Source organism: Rhinolophus sinicus, linkage group LG05 (genome assembly GCF_036562045.2).
Source record: "Rhinolophus sinicus isolate RSC01 linkage group LG05, ASM3656204v1, whole genome shotgun sequence".
NCBI lineage: Eukaryota > Metazoa > Chordata > Mammalia > Chiroptera > Rhinolophidae > Rhinolophus > Rhinolophus sinicus.
This window is the reverse complement of record NC_133755.1, coordinates 10,663,088-10,682,500: the sequence shown is the minus strand read 5'-3', so window position 1 is coordinate 10,682,500 and position 19,413 is coordinate 10,663,088. Positions and strand designations below refer to the sequence as shown.

The 19,413-nt window shown below is 37.6% G+C and overlaps 1 protein-coding gene across 1 annotated transcript in view; it reads left to right on the top strand.

Moving 5' to 3' along the window:
• SMC6 (structural maintenance of chromosomes 6) overlaps positions 1-15,122 on the top strand; it is a 65,590-nt gene extending 50,468 nt beyond the window's left edge. The window contains exons 22-27 of the mRNA XM_019752691.2: positions 714-859; positions 3,898-4,023; positions 6,939-7,044; positions 11,372-11,524; positions 13,225-13,322; positions 14,619-15,122. Of these exons, the coding sequence (XP_019608250.1) occupies positions 714-859; positions 3,898-4,023; positions 6,939-7,044; positions 11,372-11,524; positions 13,225-13,322; positions 14,619-14,733 (744 nt within the window). The 3' untranslated portion in view covers positions 14,734-15,122. The remainder of the gene's footprint in view (positions 1-713; positions 860-3,897; positions 4,024-6,938; positions 7,045-11,371; positions 11,525-13,224; positions 13,323-14,618) is intronic.
• The last annotated feature ends 4,291 nt before the right edge of the window (positions 15,123-19,413 follow it).

Here is a 19,413-nt window from a genome sequence, read left to right as displayed (position 1 = left end):
AGTGGATAGCAGCTTTAGGTCAGAAAAAGTCATCCGTGCCTCTAAGTAGTTTGGGGGTGGGCTGGGCTGGAATTCAGCTCCTACTTACCAGACACCCTCTTGACAGCTGTGAGCAGCAGCCCTTTTTTTGAAGGAAAATAAGGAGAAGGCAACTTTGATCTAACTAGAGTAGATGGATTTCAACTTTGCTTTTATGTATCTTAGGAAACGATTTCAACTCTGTAATCCATTGCCTTACTTGTTCAAGACTTATTATATGGAATATTCTGAATGTAAAATAAGTACTATGTATAAGAGTGCTTTGAGTATTTTTTAAATATTTTACAAACACGAGGGTCTTATTATTTATGTTTTTAATACTATTTGGGGTTCAGACTTCATCCTAAAACACAGAAACCTATGTCTGACCTCAGCGCCCTGGGTGCCAAACTTTTCATAACTGCTGCTTGAAATTTGTTTCACAGGAAGTTAGGGAGGTTTTACAAATTATTAAAGTTGTATACAGTAACGTAATTTTCTCTTGAAGATTTATAATGGCTCTGGACTGTATTCATAATATAAAGCTCAGAGAAATAACACTGATAGTAAGTGTAATTAAAATATATTTTGTGAACATAAGTTTAGAATTTTACTTTGCATTTTTTGGCACTAATAGTACAATGAATTGCTACATCAAAGAAGAGTTTTAAAGATATTAAACATTTGTATCTTAGGAGAAAATGTCACAAGCAAGACAAATCTGCCCAGAGAGGATAGAAGTGCAGAAATCTGCATCAATGCTAGACAAAGAAATTAATAGATTAAGACAAAAGATACAGGCAGAACGTGCTAGTCATGGAGATCGAGAGGAAATAATGAGGTAAGTGGTTGGTAGCTTTTCTACTTTAGTATGTTATCAAGACAAAAAACGTTTACATGTAAACCTTACATTTGGATAAAGTTTTGCTATGGCATATAGTTATAGCTAAACTAGTCTTTCAAATACGTATGATTAATAATTAACTTTTTGTCTTCTGAATTATTATAAAACTTATTACAATATGACATTTTAACATAAATGTCATTTTTATACCTATAAGATTCATATAGACATGAAAATGTTCAGCTTCACAAGTAATCAAGGAAATGCAAATCAATACAATTAGAAGTCATTTGCAATACATCCAGATGGAAGGAATACTTCATGTCAGTGAGATCTCAGTGAAATGGGTATTTTTATGTTACTGGTGAAAATGGAAGCTCCAGTATGGTTAGAGCACAGGTTCTAAAGCAAAAGTATCAGTTTGAATTGCTATTCTACCACCTCTTTATATGACTTCAGCAAATTAATCTCTGAACCTTCATTTTCTCATCTGTAAAATGGGTTTTAATATAGTACTTCCCTTATGAGGTTGTGAAGACTGAGATAATCCATTATAAATAGAATATATAGGATACAAAGTATGTTAGATATTATTAGTGTTTCTGAAATATATTAAGGCAATTTATGTCAAAAACACCTTGAAAAAATTTTAGTTTGCCTAAGAAATTTTCTTGCAACATAATCCAAATGAGAAAAATAATTTGTATTTGGATATGTTTATTGCAGTATTATTTATAACACTGAAAAATTAGAACTGTATTCAACTGTAAAATAATGATTAAATTATACTAGAGAATTGCAGGTGTTACACTTTATGAAGAACTTTTCTATAAAAAATGCTGAGAATAGGAGTGATCTCAATTGTATTTTCAGAAAACATTGGAAAACAAAAATAGTAAGAGTAGTTTCTCTTTAAAGTAAACAAAGTGTTTTAAAAATATAATGTAAAAAGGCGTAAAATGAAAAATTTTGTTTCCTCTTTATTCTCATCTCCATTTTTTCTTTCCTTTTATCTTATTAAATTAATTTATTAAGTATGCTTTCAGTGTTTCTGTATGCAAATGCAAAGTAATGTGAGTATATTATTTTCATCCTTGCAGATACAAAAGGTAGCACACTGTATAAACTTCTACAGATTGCTTTCTTTTATTTAATGATATATTTTGGAAGTCTTTTCATATCAGTACATAGACAGTTTCTTATTTTTTATAATTCCACAATATTTACGCATCTCCTGTTGATGGATAGTTTAGTTTTAATCTAATCTTTTGCTTTTATAAGTAATGGCACACAATCAACAATATGTTATAGTGTTTGTTTCCCCAAAGCCTAAACAATCTGTGATCATCTCATATGCTTTTTGCTGATGGATAGCTTTCCCCTAAAAAAGCATACACCTCAGTGTAATTTTAATTTGCATTTCACTTAAGTGTGGTTGAACATTCTTTCTTGTCTGAAGGACTATTTTTCTATGAACTGTTTATGTACTTCCTCATTTTTCTGTGAATATTTTTGGTGTGAGGAATGTATTTATCTTTTTCCAGATGGCCATGCAGCCATTTGAAAAGTTATTTCTCCTCTACTTGTTTCCTTAAGAATGGCTGTATGAATAATATTTTTGTGTGTTCAAAACTGTTTGTCTCTGACTTTGAATTTGAAGAATAGTTTAGCCTAATACAAAATTCTTTGTCTCTTGAGTATCTGTTTATAATAGTACTCATCTATTAAGTCCTATAACTTGTCCAAAATGTCAGATTCTGTAATCCTTTCCTTGGTATACACTGCTTTTTCAGTATGTAGATTTAAGCCTTATTTCTTAAAAGCTTTCTTATATTTTCACTTTTACATATTTTTTGTTCTGTTTTTTAGTTTTCTTTCAAGGTCTTCATTTATACATATATTGGATATCCTTTTTCTTCTCTAATTATTTTTGGCTAATCATTGTATTTGTTTTTTTTCTTCCCCAGTTTGTTTGCTTTTCTCATTTCTGTTCTTTATGTCTGTCAGTATGTTTTCTGTGTTGTGTGTTTGCACCTGTGCAACATCTCATTTTGTCTTATCTTTTTATTGTTGTTGTTGTTAACCTGCCCCCCACCTTGAGTTCTGCACATTCTCACTTCACCTTCTCTTCTTGTCTGGTTATCACCTTCTGTTGTTTTACCTATCTATTCTTTTAGTTTTTTATTTCTGCTTTGAGGTATTCCTTCCTGGTAGCACTTGTGTCGTATTTTGTTTTGCTTTAATTCATGGTATTCATTACAGTTTTTATCTGCTTTGTTCTCACATCATTGTTCTAAGAAGTTTTCTTTGTCTACAGAGGGAGTGTTGCTGCTCTTTCTTTCCCAACTCTTTTATTTTTTCCCATAAATATCTTTGGATGCTATGCCTGTGCCTGTTTCGTTACTCATATTTTAATTAGTTGGATCTTCTTGGACTGGGCATTTGAAGGAGGATGGGACGGGTAGCTGTGGGAGCCTTGGCTAGGGTTGCCTTTCATACTTCATCAGGAACTTTCTCTCTCTTTCTACAACAACAGTTGTTGCCCTCTGTAATAGCACTTCTGAGGAGCCATGTCGTCTCTGCCTCCTTGACATTGTTTTGTTCACTGGGGTTTGGGGCGGGGAGTCCTATTCCTCTGTCCTGCAGTGGCATCTGTGCCTGAGGGAAACGTTCCTTGCTTTCCAGTGTGAACCCTTCGCTTTTAGAAGGTGCGTACTTGCTGGCATTCTCTAAGATCTGCCACCTCTGGGCCCCACTGGGCACCCTCCTCCTGGACTTTCTCTGCCTTCTCCAGGATCGGACTTTGTTCCCACCCCTCCCCCATCCCCTGCTAAGGTAACAGCTCTTCCCAGTCAGGGCAGCACCCGCTCATTCTGAGTGTGTTTTGTGCGGACATTTATGAAGTCCCTATTGCTGGGCCCCCTCAGCACTCCGTGGACTCCCTGTTCTTCCCCTTTAAATATACTTGAGATGTTACTTTTCTTTATGCTTCTTTGAATGACATTTATTTACTTAATATTTTGTTCATTAAATAGGCAGTACCAAGAGGCAAAAGAAACCTATCTTGATCTGGATAATAAAGTAAAGACTTTAAAAAGGTTTATTAAATTACTGGAAGAAATAATGACCAACAGATACAAAACATACCAACAATTTAGAAGGTAAGTGCATTAAAAAATATTACCACATATTATACATTTTTGTTTTGGCTTTGTTTTCACTTATCCCTTCTTTATTAAATATTAAAATTAAATTAAAAGAACTTTACAGGATTCAGTTAGAGAAGAAGCTGCCCGTGCTTACTTTTGTCAGCAAGTATTTGCAGTCCTCTAATTAAATCAGAGAATTCTGGATGTGAAAGGACGTTTACAGTGAGCTTGTCCACTTTTTTACTCCATTAGAAATCCTTTACTAGGTAATTCATAGATGGCTGGTCATTATCTACATACAAAGGTGCTTTGAATGGGAGCTCATTGGTTCTGAGTCAGCCTTTTTCCCTCCTGGACATTGCATGTTCTTAAGGGATGCAAGGTTTTGGTGGACCTGTTGAAGCACTGTTGGAGTTGATTTACCATGGTCAGCGGGAATGGTGTAGCTCCATTGATGCAGAATCTATTGCGTTTAGTGCTGTATCTCTAGTACCTACTACAGTGCCTGAAATACAGTTGACACTTGATACATACTGGTTACATGAATGACTACAGGATTAGGGAAACGATGTTATTATCATACCCAAAAATGTACAGGTGCACAGGGGTAAATTGACCCCAATGAAAATCACAACAACAGAAATAAACTAGAGGGCAGTTTATAGGGAGGGATGGCCCTTGATATGCTTGATCCAAGGCCTCCCTCGTCTCTGCACTTAACATACTTTCCCCAGAGGCAATTCCCTCATAATGTACTTTCTACCCGTATCTGTCTTTATAGCCAAAACTCTGTCATCTCAAGACTAGAGGGAAAAAAAATATCTAGCTCTAGGGCATACGAGGAAATTCAGATAAAGCCAGAAAGAGAAACAGGCTTTGCGTGTTTGACCATATTACGTAACTAAACTCCAGGTTAGTTTTTGAAATGTGTGTTTCACTTTTATAAACATGTCACTAGAACTTAAATAGGGTTTGTTTTTATCCTTTTGAGGCTGCTTTTTAAGTTTTGTTAGGCGGGGCCAGAGAAGCCTTTAGTCGAGGACTCTGTTTTTCCTACCTGCTCTTCTGTGTACTCTAGTAACACTACCTTGTGTTATAAGGTTTCTCTCTCTTGCGAGTGGGAATCTGAACTGTTCTCGGCTGTGGGTGACCTTCGGGGACGGCTTCTGCTGCTTCCAGGCGTTTCTCTCCCCAGCCACGGGTAATAGCTTCACACCCATTCACTGATGAGGAGAGGACTCATTCTAGACTTGGGGTGCCCTCTCTAGGTCCTCCAGGCTTCTCTCTGTGCTGCGCTCTCTTCTCTAGACTCTGCTTTGTGAACTGGAGGCTCCTTGGGCTCCCCAGACTCCCTGCTCTGTCTGCTCAGACAGGCGGCCTCAGGCTCCACTGAGGTTTCCACGCCCCTTTCCGCTTTCCGTGAGTAGGAAGTAGTAATCGGGGCATCCAGAGGGCTCCGTTCCTTCCTTTCCCATCTTGTGTAGATGAGTTTGACTGGAACTGCCTGTGCTGCCTGATGCTCAGAGTCTGAAAACTCTGGTTTCATGTACTTTGGCCAGTGTTTTAGTTGTTGCAGACAGAAGGGTTACTGCAATGCATATTACTACATCTTTTCCAGAAGCAATAGGATTTGTTTTTTATGGTTATCCAGAAAATTTATATTTAAAATATTTTCTGTAAAAATGTTGCTCCCGTAGTTTATTACCTCTCTATGTTCCTTCATCACTGATATGGTTTATATTGTTCACCCAGTCTTAGGAGGTAGAATGAGAATGATCACATTTAAAAAGTTGTCTGTCGCCATCTTTCTATTTTATGAGGAAAGTCTCTCTTTTAGACATCTCGTACATGGAAGCAACTGAAGAAGACACATCAGTATTGAAAGAAAAAATTAACAGAAAATTCTGAAAGCCAGCCGACATTAGTTGCTCTGGCACAAAAGAAAGCTCAGGCTGTCATTATTTTCTAGTGTGGAGATTTAATGCCGTTTAGGAAATAAGCCTTTGACTCATTAAGGAGCAAAAATTTTAAGAAAAATAGCCAGTCTATTATCTTTCAGATCTTATATTCTAAATACCATTCTCCACCCAAGAGGAATCAAGGCTCCTTGGAGAAATGGCTGATTCCAGCGCTAGGCAGGGAAGGTGCAGACGACCTTGTTATGCCAGAAAGTAAGGAAGTGCTCAAGGAAATGTAGAGTCACAACACAAGAACATAGGCGGCGGAGCGAAGGGGCTCCCATTGGCTGAACCTGGGGCAATTTGAGGACCAAAATAAATAAGTAATAAATGATAATGCAGTGAGTAAAATAAGAATCTGTGATTCCATCCTGACAAATAGAAAGGTAGATAAGTAAATAAATAACGAAGAAGGGAGAGGTCTGCCTTACAGTAGAATACCCTCTGATAATACACAGAGAAGGCACGGTGGCATTGCATGGTGCAAGGCAGTGCGTAAAGCGTAATAGATAGAAAATGATGAAGAGGTTGTTGCCTCAGCCTTTTTGCTACTATAAAGTAGACAGGAGACAGGCAAATGGATAGGTCTCTTACCCACTATCTTAGCGCTGCTGGTTTAATCCTCTCAAGGACAAGATCGATGTCTTTTGATCTTATTAGGGTGATGCCTTATAAAAAATAACTGATGAATTGATACATCCATAAGGACTGACTCTAATACAATGGGATATATTAAATGTACGGTGACATCTTTGTTCATTTTATAGATGTTTGTGGTAAAAAATGTAGAGACACAAATGAAATTTAAAAATGATGGAAAACATCACCTAAAATTCCACTGTTAAATTGGCAACCAGTGTTAACATTTTGGCATATGCCTGTCTGGTCTTGCTGGTTTAAAGATCATGCTGAATATATGCTTCTGTATCTTTGTGTTATTTTTAATGTACCTAATTTCTTTATTTCAAGGTGTTTGACTTTACGATGCAAATTGTACTTTGACAACTTATTATCTCAGCGGGCCTATTGTGGGAAAATGAATTTTGACCACAAAAATGAAACTCTTACTATATCAGTAAGTATGTCAGTTCTTTAGAAGCATGTTAATTATTAGGAAAATTAGCTGATGCTTTGCCAAAATGTTGAAAATTAAGTTGACCTTATTGGTTAAAGCTGCTGTTGTAGTTTTTTATTTTTAGCATTTTTCAATATTTCCCCCAGACAACCACATTATTTTCTTACGAGGAAAATTAGGAATTTTATTTCAGTGACAAGTGTTTACCTTCTATTTCCACTCCACTGATTTCTTTTTTAAATTATTTGGGGCATTAAAGAAGGTCCGTATTCTCTGGTTTCCCACTGTAGGAAGCCAAGAACAGATTTTTCAGAGAATGTTCTGCCCCCTATAACTGTTTGTACTAATTTCTGAAGGTGTTCCTAGACCTGGCCTCTTTTGGACAAAGAAAGGCACCGCAGCCAACTTTGTAGAGTCTGTGTTTATGTATTCTTTCATAGTTACCTGCATTGAAAGAGGGGATGTGGGATACAACATTAGAGCTGATACAGTCAGGAGGTCAAGAGCAACTGCTCACGCTAAATGGAGCAAATGTTTCAGATGATCGCTTACTACTCTTAGTTGCCATAAAGCTTATGCTTCCATTTTAATACTTAGAATAAGTAAGAATTTGCAATATGTATATTTAACACAGGACTCATATCTAAAATTTTTGAAGAATAATAGCAATAAAGAAAAAGAATGACAACATGTTTAAAAATGACTAAGAGGCTTAAAGAGGAACTTCAGAAATTAAAATATGCAAATGGCAAATAAGCACATGAAAAAGTGTTTAGTGTTGTTAGTCATCAGAGAAATACAAATTGGTACCATAAGTTACTATCACGTTGCTATGTGTGACTGAAATGAACAGGCTGGTAATGTCTTGTGTGGGTGCAGGTGTGGACTGAGAGCTGCTGGTGGGAGTCTGATTAATTTGGGAGAACTAATTTAGAAACCTGTCTGGTGTTGTCTATTAAAGCAATTCCACTCTTCAAAAACCCGGTAAAATTCAGCTGTGTGAGTAAAGTCAAAATAGTGGTTACCTTTTGGGGGTTGGTAGTGACTGGGAGAGCACACAGAAAATCCACTGAGATGCTGCAGATGTGCTGTTTCCATCTGAACGGTGGTTACCCAGGGTGTGCGTGTGAGTGTCTGAAAATTTGAGCTGACCACTTAAGCTTTGTGTTTCTTACTGTGTATAATTTATACTCTAATAAAAATGAAAAAAAAAAAGAAGAAAGTATTAGGAGCGTTTGGGTAATTTATCCCCAGAGCTAACTGGGCAAGACAACTGAAGCTACTAGATTTTCTGACTTTATCATCCCTATAATTCAAAAAGAATATTACTGCTTTAAGAATCTAGTTATTTGGTCTTCATTTTTCAAAAAAGGAAACTGAGACTGAAGTCCCATGATAAGTTAGTAATAGATCTGGGATAAAATTTAGATCTCCATAATTCATTTAGGGCTTTGTTCATTCTACTGATACAAAAATGCAGTTTTACAGCGAAAGATTGCATCCTATTACTTAATTCTTACTTTTATATGGGGTTTTTTTGTTTGGTTGGTTTGGTTTTTTACTGCTTATGTTAATGTTGTTTTTTCATTTGGATTTCCATAGATGATTCAGACTTACAGATGATAAATATAAAATTTCAGAGTATGTTTAAATTCAGAATTTTTTATAACACTTAGAAAATTTTTAAAAACAAATGAAAGTTCATTGAGAGCTATATAATTTTTCATAGTGGTTTGGAAAATATGTGAAGCGATGTGTCTGCTAAAACACATGATAAAACGTCATGATCTAAAACAGGTCGTTGCTCTTTCTTTTTCCACTTTGTATTGCATATATGTGTATGTGGAATTCTGTCAGAATGAACTAGAATTCCTTCTAATGTTCCTTTAACCGTCTTCTCAGGAAATGGTGTGAAAGTTGGCTATTTATTTCATTAGTTGCTGTTTTAGTGTTCCCTTGAATCCTTATTTATTAAAGGGGAATTTTTCTAAGAGATTTTATGAACTTCAGCTCATTGCTGATGTATTCTTTGGCTGTGTGAGCCTATTTAAGTTTTGTGTCTTTTTGACATTCAGTAACTGCTTCTAAAGCAGTTTAACCACTAGATGTCACTGTAATACAAGTACAAAAGATTATGCAGGCACTTACAAATATACAAAACAATCCCCTTTACAGTACCATCAAAAACAATAAAATACTTTGACTAAGTTTAACCAAGGAGTTGAAAGATCTGTACACGGACAACTCTAACACACTGATGAAAGAAAGTGAAGAAGCCACAAGTAAACGGAAAGCTATCTGGTGTTCATGGATCAGAAGAATTAACATTGTTCAAATGTCCTGACTACCCAAGGCTGTTGATAGATTCTGCACAATTTCTGCCTAGAGACCAATAGCACTGTTCACATAGAAAAAAACAGTACTAAAATTCATATGGCACCATAAAAGACCCCAATAGCCAAAGCAATGTTAAGAAAAAAGAACAAAGCTGAGACATCACACTTATTGAATATTATAGCTTTGTAACATAGTTTGAAATCTTGTCCTAAAAGAAAACGTAGGGTAGAAGCTCCTTGATACTGTCCTTGGAAGTGATTTTTTTTGGATTTGACACCAAAACACAAGCAACTAAAGCAAAAATAAACAAGTGAAACTACATCAAACTAAAACGCTTCTGCACAGCAAAAGAAACAATGAAGGCAACTTATGGAATGGGAAAAAATATTTGCAAACCATATGTCTGATAAGGGGTTAATATCCATATATAAGGAGCTCATACAATACAATAACCAAAAACAATCCAATTTAAAAATTGGCAAGTGACCAGAATAGACGTTTTCCAAAGGAAACATACAAATGTCCAACAGGTACATGAAAAATGCTCAACATCTCTAATCATCAGGGAAATGCAAATCAGAACCACAGTGAGATAGCACCTCACACCTGTCAGAATGCCTATTATCAATAAGACAAGAACTAGCAAGTGTTGCTGAGGACGTGGAGAAATGGGAATCCTCATGCCTGTTGGTGGGAATGTAAATTGGTGCAGCCACTATGGAAAAAGTGTGAAATTCTCAAACAAATTAAAAATAAAATTACTGTATGATCCAGCAATTCCACTTCTGGGTATATATTCAAAGGAAGTGAAATCACTATCTTGCAGAGATATGTGCACCCTAGTGTTCATTGCAGCATTATTCACAATACCCAAGACAACCTAAATGTCTGTTGACAGATGATTGGATAAAGAAGATGTGTCATATACACACATGCGCACACAATGGAGTAGGAAATCCTGCCGTTTGCGGCAAGAATGAATGATCCTTGAGGGCATTCTGCTAAGTGAAATTAGTCAGAAAGACAAATACTGTATAATCTCACTTATATGTAGGATCTAAAAAAGCCGAATTCATGGAAGCAGAATGGTGGTTACCAGGCATAGGGACCAAGGGAAGTGGGTGAAGAGGTGGTCAGAGGGTATACATTATGTGAGATGAATATACTCTTTCCTATGTTTCCTTGTAGAAGTTTTGTTTCATGTCTTCTGTTTTTGAATCTTTAATAGGTTTCGAGTTGGTTTTTGTGAGTGGTGAAGATAGAGGTCCAGTTTCATTCTTTTGCACGAGAATATCCAGTTTTCCCAGCACCATTTATTGAAGAGACTGTCCTTTCCCCACTGTATATTCTTGGCTCCTTTGTCAAGTAGTAGTTCACCACATGTACATGGGTTTATTTCTGGGCTCTCAATGCTGTTCCATTGGTCTGTGTGTCTGGTTTTATTCCCGTACAGCATGGTGACTATAGCTAACAATATTGTGTTGTATACTTGAAAGTTGCTCAGAGAGTAGATCTTAAAATTTCTCACAACCCACACACAAAAAGGAACTGAATTGATGGATGTGTTAACTAACCTTACTGTGATTATTTTACCATGTATACATACATATCAAATCATCACATCCTGTACCTTAAACTTCCAGTGTTACACGTCAATTTTATCTCAGTAAAGCTAGCGCCGGGGGGAAACTAACAACTTCAGAAAGATGAGTTTAAGTTACTTATTTTCATCACTAACATTTGCCTAACATTGCATTGTTGTTATTAAGCCTTTGGAATTTTAGTATGTTAGATCCAGTTATGGTGAGAAAATGTTTTAAATATGATTCTCTTGCAGTAAAACAAAAAACACCGTTATACTCGTATAGCTCACTGTTTTACTGTAAAGGATTTCAAATGGAATAGATGTCATAACGTTAGCCAACCGTTTCTGTAAAGAATTTAATGACTTTCTCTATACCTTTTTTTTTTTTTTTTTAACTCATTCAAGGTTCAGCCTGGAGAAGGAAACAGAGCTGCTTTCAATGACATGAGAGCCTTATCTGGAGGTGAACGTTCCTTTTCCACGGTTTGCTTCATTCTCTCTCTGTGGTCCATTGCTGAATCTCCTTTCAGATGCCTGGACGAGTTTGATGTCTACATGGTAGTGTTAAATTTTAAATTCTCTAATTTTTGGGGTGGGAAGTGGATGTATATTTTGAAAGGAAACAATTCTTTAGCTTTACCCATAATAGAGAAGGTTCTGCCCGGACACTTCCCTCCGTGCTAAGTGGTAAGGAAGAATTAAAGAATTCCAGTTCTCGTGCTTGCTACCCTAATACACCTGCGGAGACCCTGTCCTGGATTTCGTCCCCTTCCGTCCCATCAGGGATTTCCTCACCCGCCACCAGATGGACTGTCCTTTGGCCTCTTCCCCAGTTTATGTCCATCTTCTGTTTTAACCAAAAATTCTAAGCAGTTCACCCCCCTTGCTTTCATTAACACTAGCCGCTGTTCCTTCTCCCTTCCTTCACTGTCACTTTTCAAAGCGCAGTAGATAGTAACACAAGGAGGTAGGAACGTTTGACTTCAAAGTTAAAAAACCTAAGACTGACACCTGTCTCTGCCACCAGCTACCTGAATGACTTTGGGCAAAGTATTTGTCCTTTTCTGATCTCAGTTTTTCGTCTCTAAAATAAGCTGTTATTAGTCTTGCCTACCTCATCGGGTTGTAGTGGGACTTCCAGCGAAGTCTTGCATGGTGCAGGCATTGACAAGTCCTTCTGGATTAACTCATCCTTCCCTTTACTTCTCCATGCCTCACTCTTTCCTGAATCCACTGTAATCTGTTAGACTGCACTGCAGCAAAACTGGTTTAGCAAAAATCACAAATGAACTTTTCATCTTACTTTAACTCTGGAAGTATTTGGCACCACAAATCTATCCTCCATCTTTTAAAATGTATCTTCTTGCTGCTTTCTACTCTCCTCTTACCTGGTTCTGCCTCCTCTAATTTTGTTGCCCTTAAATGTTTAAGGTCTTACTTATTGTTTATTTTTGATACTATTGTTGATTTTTCTGGATACCATGGCTTGCCCATCCCTACACACACAATACACACAGTTCCCCACACTGCTACCTACATTTGCATACCTCCCAGATCTAAGTATCTCTCGCGACATGTCTCTTACCCTGTAGAGCCATATGGCCAGCTACCTGTCAGACATCATCCAGTAAGTGACCTGTCTCTCAAACTCATCATATCTGAGATTTTTTGTTACTTAACTCAGAAAATGTAAGCACACAGTTTAATTAATTTAGTTTCAAAACCTGTTATAACTAAACATTATTTTTCTATATACTGATGTGCTATTTAACTTATTTTAAAGATTCAATTGAGAAATTGGTCTGTAAATTCAAATTGGTTTCCATTGTACAAAATTTAGAAGGTGAAGGGGGTAGGGACAGAATTTTTAAAACACCTTAATCATTGAGGGAAAATTTGAGAGAGTAAATTTACAGCTATTCACTTGTGATACTCTTCTGAGTGACTATTACTTTACAAATGGGATTCATCCTATAACATTGTGTCTTTTGAATATTTTCTCCTTTAAATTGCTAAGTGTGTTTGTGGGAGGGAGTTATGCTTATAAATACTTTGACTATAAAAATGACCTGGAAGATGTATGTATTCAGTTATTTTCTCCTAATAGTTTTGGGTATTATCTTTCCCTGTGCCTGGCATCGGAGATAAGGTAATGGATGATCCCTGGATAAAAATCCAGGGCTTTGTAATAGTCACAGCGTTTGTACAGGATTGTGACTCACACCACAGCAACCCTACCTTCTGCCTCTGTTCTTCAGGATATGGTTAACCGGAGAATTGCAATGGACATGATCCTGAAGATGGCAGATTCCCAGCGTTTCAGACAGTTTATCTTGCTGACTCCTCAAAGCATGAGGTAACTTTTAAAAACTCGTGTGTGTGTGTATAATATATATTATATATGTGTGTGTATATGTATTATATTTATTATATATTGTACATATTATGTATGTGTGTGTATATATATATATATATATATATCAAGTATATCAAAGAGGAAAAACAAATCTTTTATACTCTTAATTTTTTTTTTTTTTAAGATTTTATTGGGGAAGGGGACCAGGACTTTATTGGGGAACAGTGTGTACCTTCAGGCCTTTTTTCCAAGGCAAGTTGTTGTCCTTTTAGTCTTAGTTGTGGAGGGTGCAGCTCAGCTCCAGGTCCAGTTGCCATTTTCTAGTTGCAGAGGGCACAGCCCACCATCCCACCATCCCTTGAGGGAGTCGAACCGGCGACCATGTGGTTGAGAGGACACGCCCCAACCAACTGAGCCATCCGGGAGCTCAGCAGCAGTTCAGCTCAAGGTGCCGTGTTCAATCATAGTTGCAGGGGGCGCTGCCCACCATCCCTTGCAGGACTGGAGGAGTTGAACTGGCAACCTTGTGGTTGAGAGAGAGCCCACTGTGGGAATCGAACCGGCAGCCTTCGGAGTTAGGAGCATGGCGCTCTAACCGCCTGAGTCACCAGGCCGGCCCTATGCTCTTAATTTTTAAAGTGCAAATGCATAAATGACCAAAGAAATGAAAAAATTAGCCCCTGTACTGGTTCCGGAGACCTAAGATAATTTTTTTTTTTTTTTTACATATTTAAAATTTTGTTTGTGTCCTGTCCCTTCTTAACAGAAGCAAGGTTGATTTGAATGATTATTTTCTATTCTATTTTCAATCTTCTTGTCTGTGTTTATCATGACCAACTAATGTAAAATAATTTTAGTAATTCTATTTCTCTTTTCCTGGTTGGTTATAAGTACCAGTCTTTCTAAAGATCTCTATTTAAGGTGTTAGGCCCTATGTCACTTATAAAGTCAATATTCCTTCTCTAAAGTGGTCATTTTGATCATATAGGGATTTAAATTTGTGATTGGAAATATTCAGGTTAACTCCTTTCTGGCTATACAAGAACAGTTATAAATAGTTGATATATAAATTGCCTTCATTTTCTTTTTCCTCCAAACTGAAAACCCATGGCATTTTAATTTTTAAAAATGAAAACAAATTTCCTTATTTCTCCTGGAACTTCAGATATTCAACATACCCCTTATTAACAGAAAACAGCCATTTAGATTCATAGTTTCATGATATAGTGACAGAATTTTTTTGTAAATGTGAAAAAAATTCCTGGTAATTTCAGTAATTAATTTTACTTCCTCTAGCTCACTTCCATCAAGTAAACTGATTAGAATTCTTCGATTGTCTGATCCTGAAAGAGGACAAATGACATTGCCTTTTCGACCTGTGACTCAAGAGGAAGAAGAAAATCAAAGTTGATTTGTAACTTAATATGCCATATCCTCATGTTGAAAGATTTGTAAAAGGAAAAAAATTCAGGGCTGTTTGATGGAATAAAATGAAACTAAAGATATTCTCAAATAAGAGATTACTTTATATAGCTGACCACAATAAAATATGTAAATAAGCCAAACCAACTACAACTGGCAATTTAAAATTACTATTACTTTACTTTGAGAAAATCAGTGTCATAGTACTGGTTTTAAATCTTTTTAAGTTTGTTGCTGTGTTTTATTTTTAACCATCTACTTTTATAGATTCTTTTTCAGAAGTAAAATTTTGTACATATATACATGTACATATCTGTTTCATTTGGGTTCATTTCTATAGTATTTTGTAAGAATTAAAATAAAAGTTTAATTACCTGATTCTATTTAGTTTTGCTTTTCCAGAATTTTACATTCTCATTGCAGGGGGTGGGTGCACAGAGTGTGTGGACGGGGACCAAGTCACAGTGGGTTGTTGTCTGGTTTTTGCTTATTAATTATGAGGCACACAGGACTGTAAAAACTTTGGTCAGAATCCCTGCACACAGGTGATTTTTAACCCTAGAGATACGACCATAGATCTGGGCTGTACTTTTAATTACTGTATTTCATCAAATTTAACATGCCGTCTGTAAGACACTTACGGAACACATTTAGGAAACACTAAAGCACCGCCATTTCAGACACAGCGCCTTTCTCTCAGTCCTTTCACTGTCGTCCACTCAGCTAAGTATCTAACCCATGTCAGGATTGGGTTATGACACAGTTCTGCACCTTGACCTGCAGCGTGCTTGCCTGGTTTAAATCCCTCAGTTTTCAATCCACGGGCACACATGCTCCAGCTCTGCTGACAGAGGACACAGGCCGGAAGACACTGCAGACCAGGCTGAGGAGAAGGACGGGGAACATTGGGGCGGGGGGGGGGGGGGTCCCTCCCGCTGGAGAAGGAAGGAGCCTGGGGCCGGGGCCAGCCTGCTGATGGTGAGCTGGCGTCCATTAGAACACACATCCTGATTACAGAGTTCTTAAAAAAAAAGTGCCTCTTAGAATGGTAAACTATAGTGTATGGAAGAAATGGTATTTATGAGCTTTTTGTTTTAAAGAAAGCATGAATAGGACTCCTGCCTTTATTCTCTGTTTGGTACCAGGATCAGTGTTAAAACTGTTTTAAAAGACATGGATATCCAATAAGAAGCATTCCCTATATCGGTAGCAGTCAATACTTAGGAAATTGAAAAGGAGGTGTTTTAGGGGGAAAATCAGTATTTTAAAAGCCTCACCTCTTCAATAGTTACTGTGAAAAACTGGATTTTGTTTTTTTTTATTTTGGTGGAGGCCGGGAGTTTTAACTTAGTCTTAATGAGATCAGCTGGCAACTGAGAAGTCCAAAAACTTGTGTTTTTCTAATGTAAGAATTTACAGGAAGAAATGTTTTAAATATCCCCCAGCAACCATACAAAGTCTGATTTTTTTTTTTTAGTTACACTTATAACTAATGTCCATCAAAATTATTTTAACGTACATGTGCTTTTCAAATAAAATGTGAAGTAGAATAATGCATTTGGCATAATTTCAGTGTCTGAATTTTTGAATGTTATGATTCTTAATGCAGAGTGGGAATCAGGTACCCAAGCATCTCTTACCGAGTTGAAGATTATTCATTGCTTTGGCCTCACAAAGTTTTTATTTCAACCATCCTAAGTGAAAATATCCTCAGTGAATGTTCTAATTAATATTAACATCAATTAGAATAAAAGAAGCAAAGGAAATTGTTCATTTAAAGTATGTGGCACTTCTAAAAATAAACCTTTGAGTTGATATGTGTTGAGTGATTTAAATACATCACACAAGTGATTCCTCAACCCCTAGTTCAGAGCAGCTGTGACTGAACTGAGTAAGGAAGTCCCAGGAAACGAGGAAGAGATGCTTCTTGAGCCGCTAAACCCTGCCTTCTCCAATCTTTGGGATGGACATGATGGAAATCATTCTTAAAGTGACAAATGTGACGAGATTTTGTAAACCAAGGTGTAAATAATACAGTTATTCAAACAGATAATCAACACCAAAGATTCTGGCATTGCTGGCTTAGGTATTTTTCAAGTTTCATCTCTCCCTGCCTCCCATTCTTTAGTGTTTCGGTGTTTTTTGTCTTGTATTTGTTTTTGCATGTCTTGAAAATGCTTAGGCTGTTTATATATGCAGACCCAAATGCTTCAATTCTGAGTCAGAAACTATTGGCCATGACTCATGAGCTGGAAGAGAAACATTGCCGACTACAAGGTGACAATTAAGTTCTCGAACTTGTTGCAACGATGCTGCTAACCTTTTTTGGTATCAGAGGGATTATTCATTAAGAATTTATACCAACTGGACAAACAGTTAACCAAGTTTACTATTTGGAAGTGCTGAAACGGCTGTGTGAAAAAGACTAAAACGACCTGAACTTTACGCCAACAATACATGGTTCTTGCATCACGACAGTGCACCAACTCACACGGCACTGTCTGTGAGGGAGTTTTTAGCCAGTAAACAAATAACTGTATTGGAACACCCTCCCTACTCACCTGATCTGGCCCCCAATGACTTCTTTCTTTACCCGAAGATAAAGGAAATACTGAGAAGACATTTTGATGACATTCGGGACATCAAGGGTAATACGGTGACAGCTCTGATGGCCATTCCAGAAAGAGTTCCAAAATTGCTTTGAAGGGTGGACTAGGCACTAGCATCAGTGCATAGCTTCCCAAGGGGAGTACTTCGAAGGTGACCGTAGTGATATTCAGCAATGAGGTATGTGGCACTTTTTCTACGCTGAGTTCACAAACTTAATTATCCGACCTCGTATGATGAAAACCCAGTGATCCAGAGTGTCTGATTAAAAGTTTGAGTACAAGTTAGATTGTGGTACAAATTAGAATAATTTATTATGTCCTGAGTCAATAATTTTCTGGTTAGATATATGACTTGTTTATATGTTACATAGATGCCTATACTTTGACCAAGTCAGGTTTTTCAGGAGAATTGGTTTGAAACTTACAATTCTAAAAGGTTAAACAGTTACTGAAATTCCATGACTTCAACTAAAGGACCATGGACTTGAAGATACATCAAAATGCTTAATAGGAACAGATTTTTTTTTAAAGTAATAATGTGGATATAAATTAGATGTTTCTTTGAGTCAGCAAATGAATTTTTTTTCTTAATTATATATAATACTGACACGTAACCTATGGTTAGGGCATCTGGATAGAATGCATGCAGACTAAGGTGGCCTGAGCATACTCACTAATCCGCAAGCTCAGCAGGACTGTTGCTGCCTAATTTTTCTCCAGTTTAAGAATGTAGAGATTAATTCATTATGAATGATTAAGTTCCTGCCATGTGCTAGCAGGTACTTAAAGTCCTGGGAATACTACTGTGAGTCATGCTACATCTGCCCTCATGGAGCTTACAGTCTAGTTAGGGAAACAGTACTGCATATGGTTTCAGATCACGGTAATTGCTATGAATAAAGAGAGGGAGGAGTTGAGAGTTGAGTGGTATTTTGGATGGGGCTGGAGCGTTAAGGGAAGACTTTGCAGAAGGTAATTTAAGCAGAGGCCTGAACCGAGTGGGAGATGCAGGGCAGTAGTTTCCGGCAGAGGAAATGTGTGCGAAGGCCATAGGGTGAGGGAGCTTCTTGTTCAGGGATCGTGAGGCGGGTATGGATGGAGCTTCGTGAGCAAAGGGGATGGCAGGGGATGAGGTGCAGAGGCAGAAAGAAGCGAGGTCAGCTGAGATCCTAAGCACATTCTCAGACCTGATTCAGGAAGCATTTTCAAGGACTCGCTCTGGCTGCTGTGTGACTAGATCAGGAGTGGAGAGTGCCTAATGTGGAAAGAGCAAGCAATCTGGAGGCTCTTACAGTGGTCCAGGTAAGAGGTCATGGTGACTTAGACTAAAATAGTGGATATACAAACATGCAAATTTGAAACCTGGAGGCAGTGGCACTTGTGGATGAGAATGCTGTGGAGTTTTAAAGCAGAATCAAGGGTAGCTGGCCTGGGCCCTAAAAACCCCGATGAATGGTGGTGTCATTCATAGAGATGAGGGTGTGGAGGTGGAGTGCGTACTGGTACTGGATGGGTAACTACACTGGTAAGTGTAAGAATGAAAAACAACAGGACTGTAGAGATCTCTATTTCACCTGCAAAATGCTGGGCGAAATCCAAATTGTGTGCTCAAAATATTTGAGAAACTCTTGCTTACAAGAAAGGCCCTAAGGAGACATTGTGTCTGTCATGCAGGGTGTCATGCGGGGTCTCTGGTGCCGCTCCCCACATAGGAACACAGGATATGGTGAGGCCAAAAAGGACACCCACGGAGCCATAAATGGGGGAGTCATATCACTATATTCTCGCTGGCGGCTTTGTTGGAGACACAGGAAGCAGGAGCCATACTATCTGCAACCCGCCGTCCGCTTCTCTGCCAACCAACCTCACGTGCTAACTGCAATCCGCTCATGCTAGCTCAGCCATCATCTTCTTGCTAGCCTCCATTTTCTGCTAGCGTAGCCACGGCAGTTATATTAGTGGCCAATGGCTCACTGGTTACAGCTGACAGACAGCCAACTAGCCACAGCAGATGGCCATCCAATCACAGTTGATGGCCATTTACTACCTGAGCCAGCACC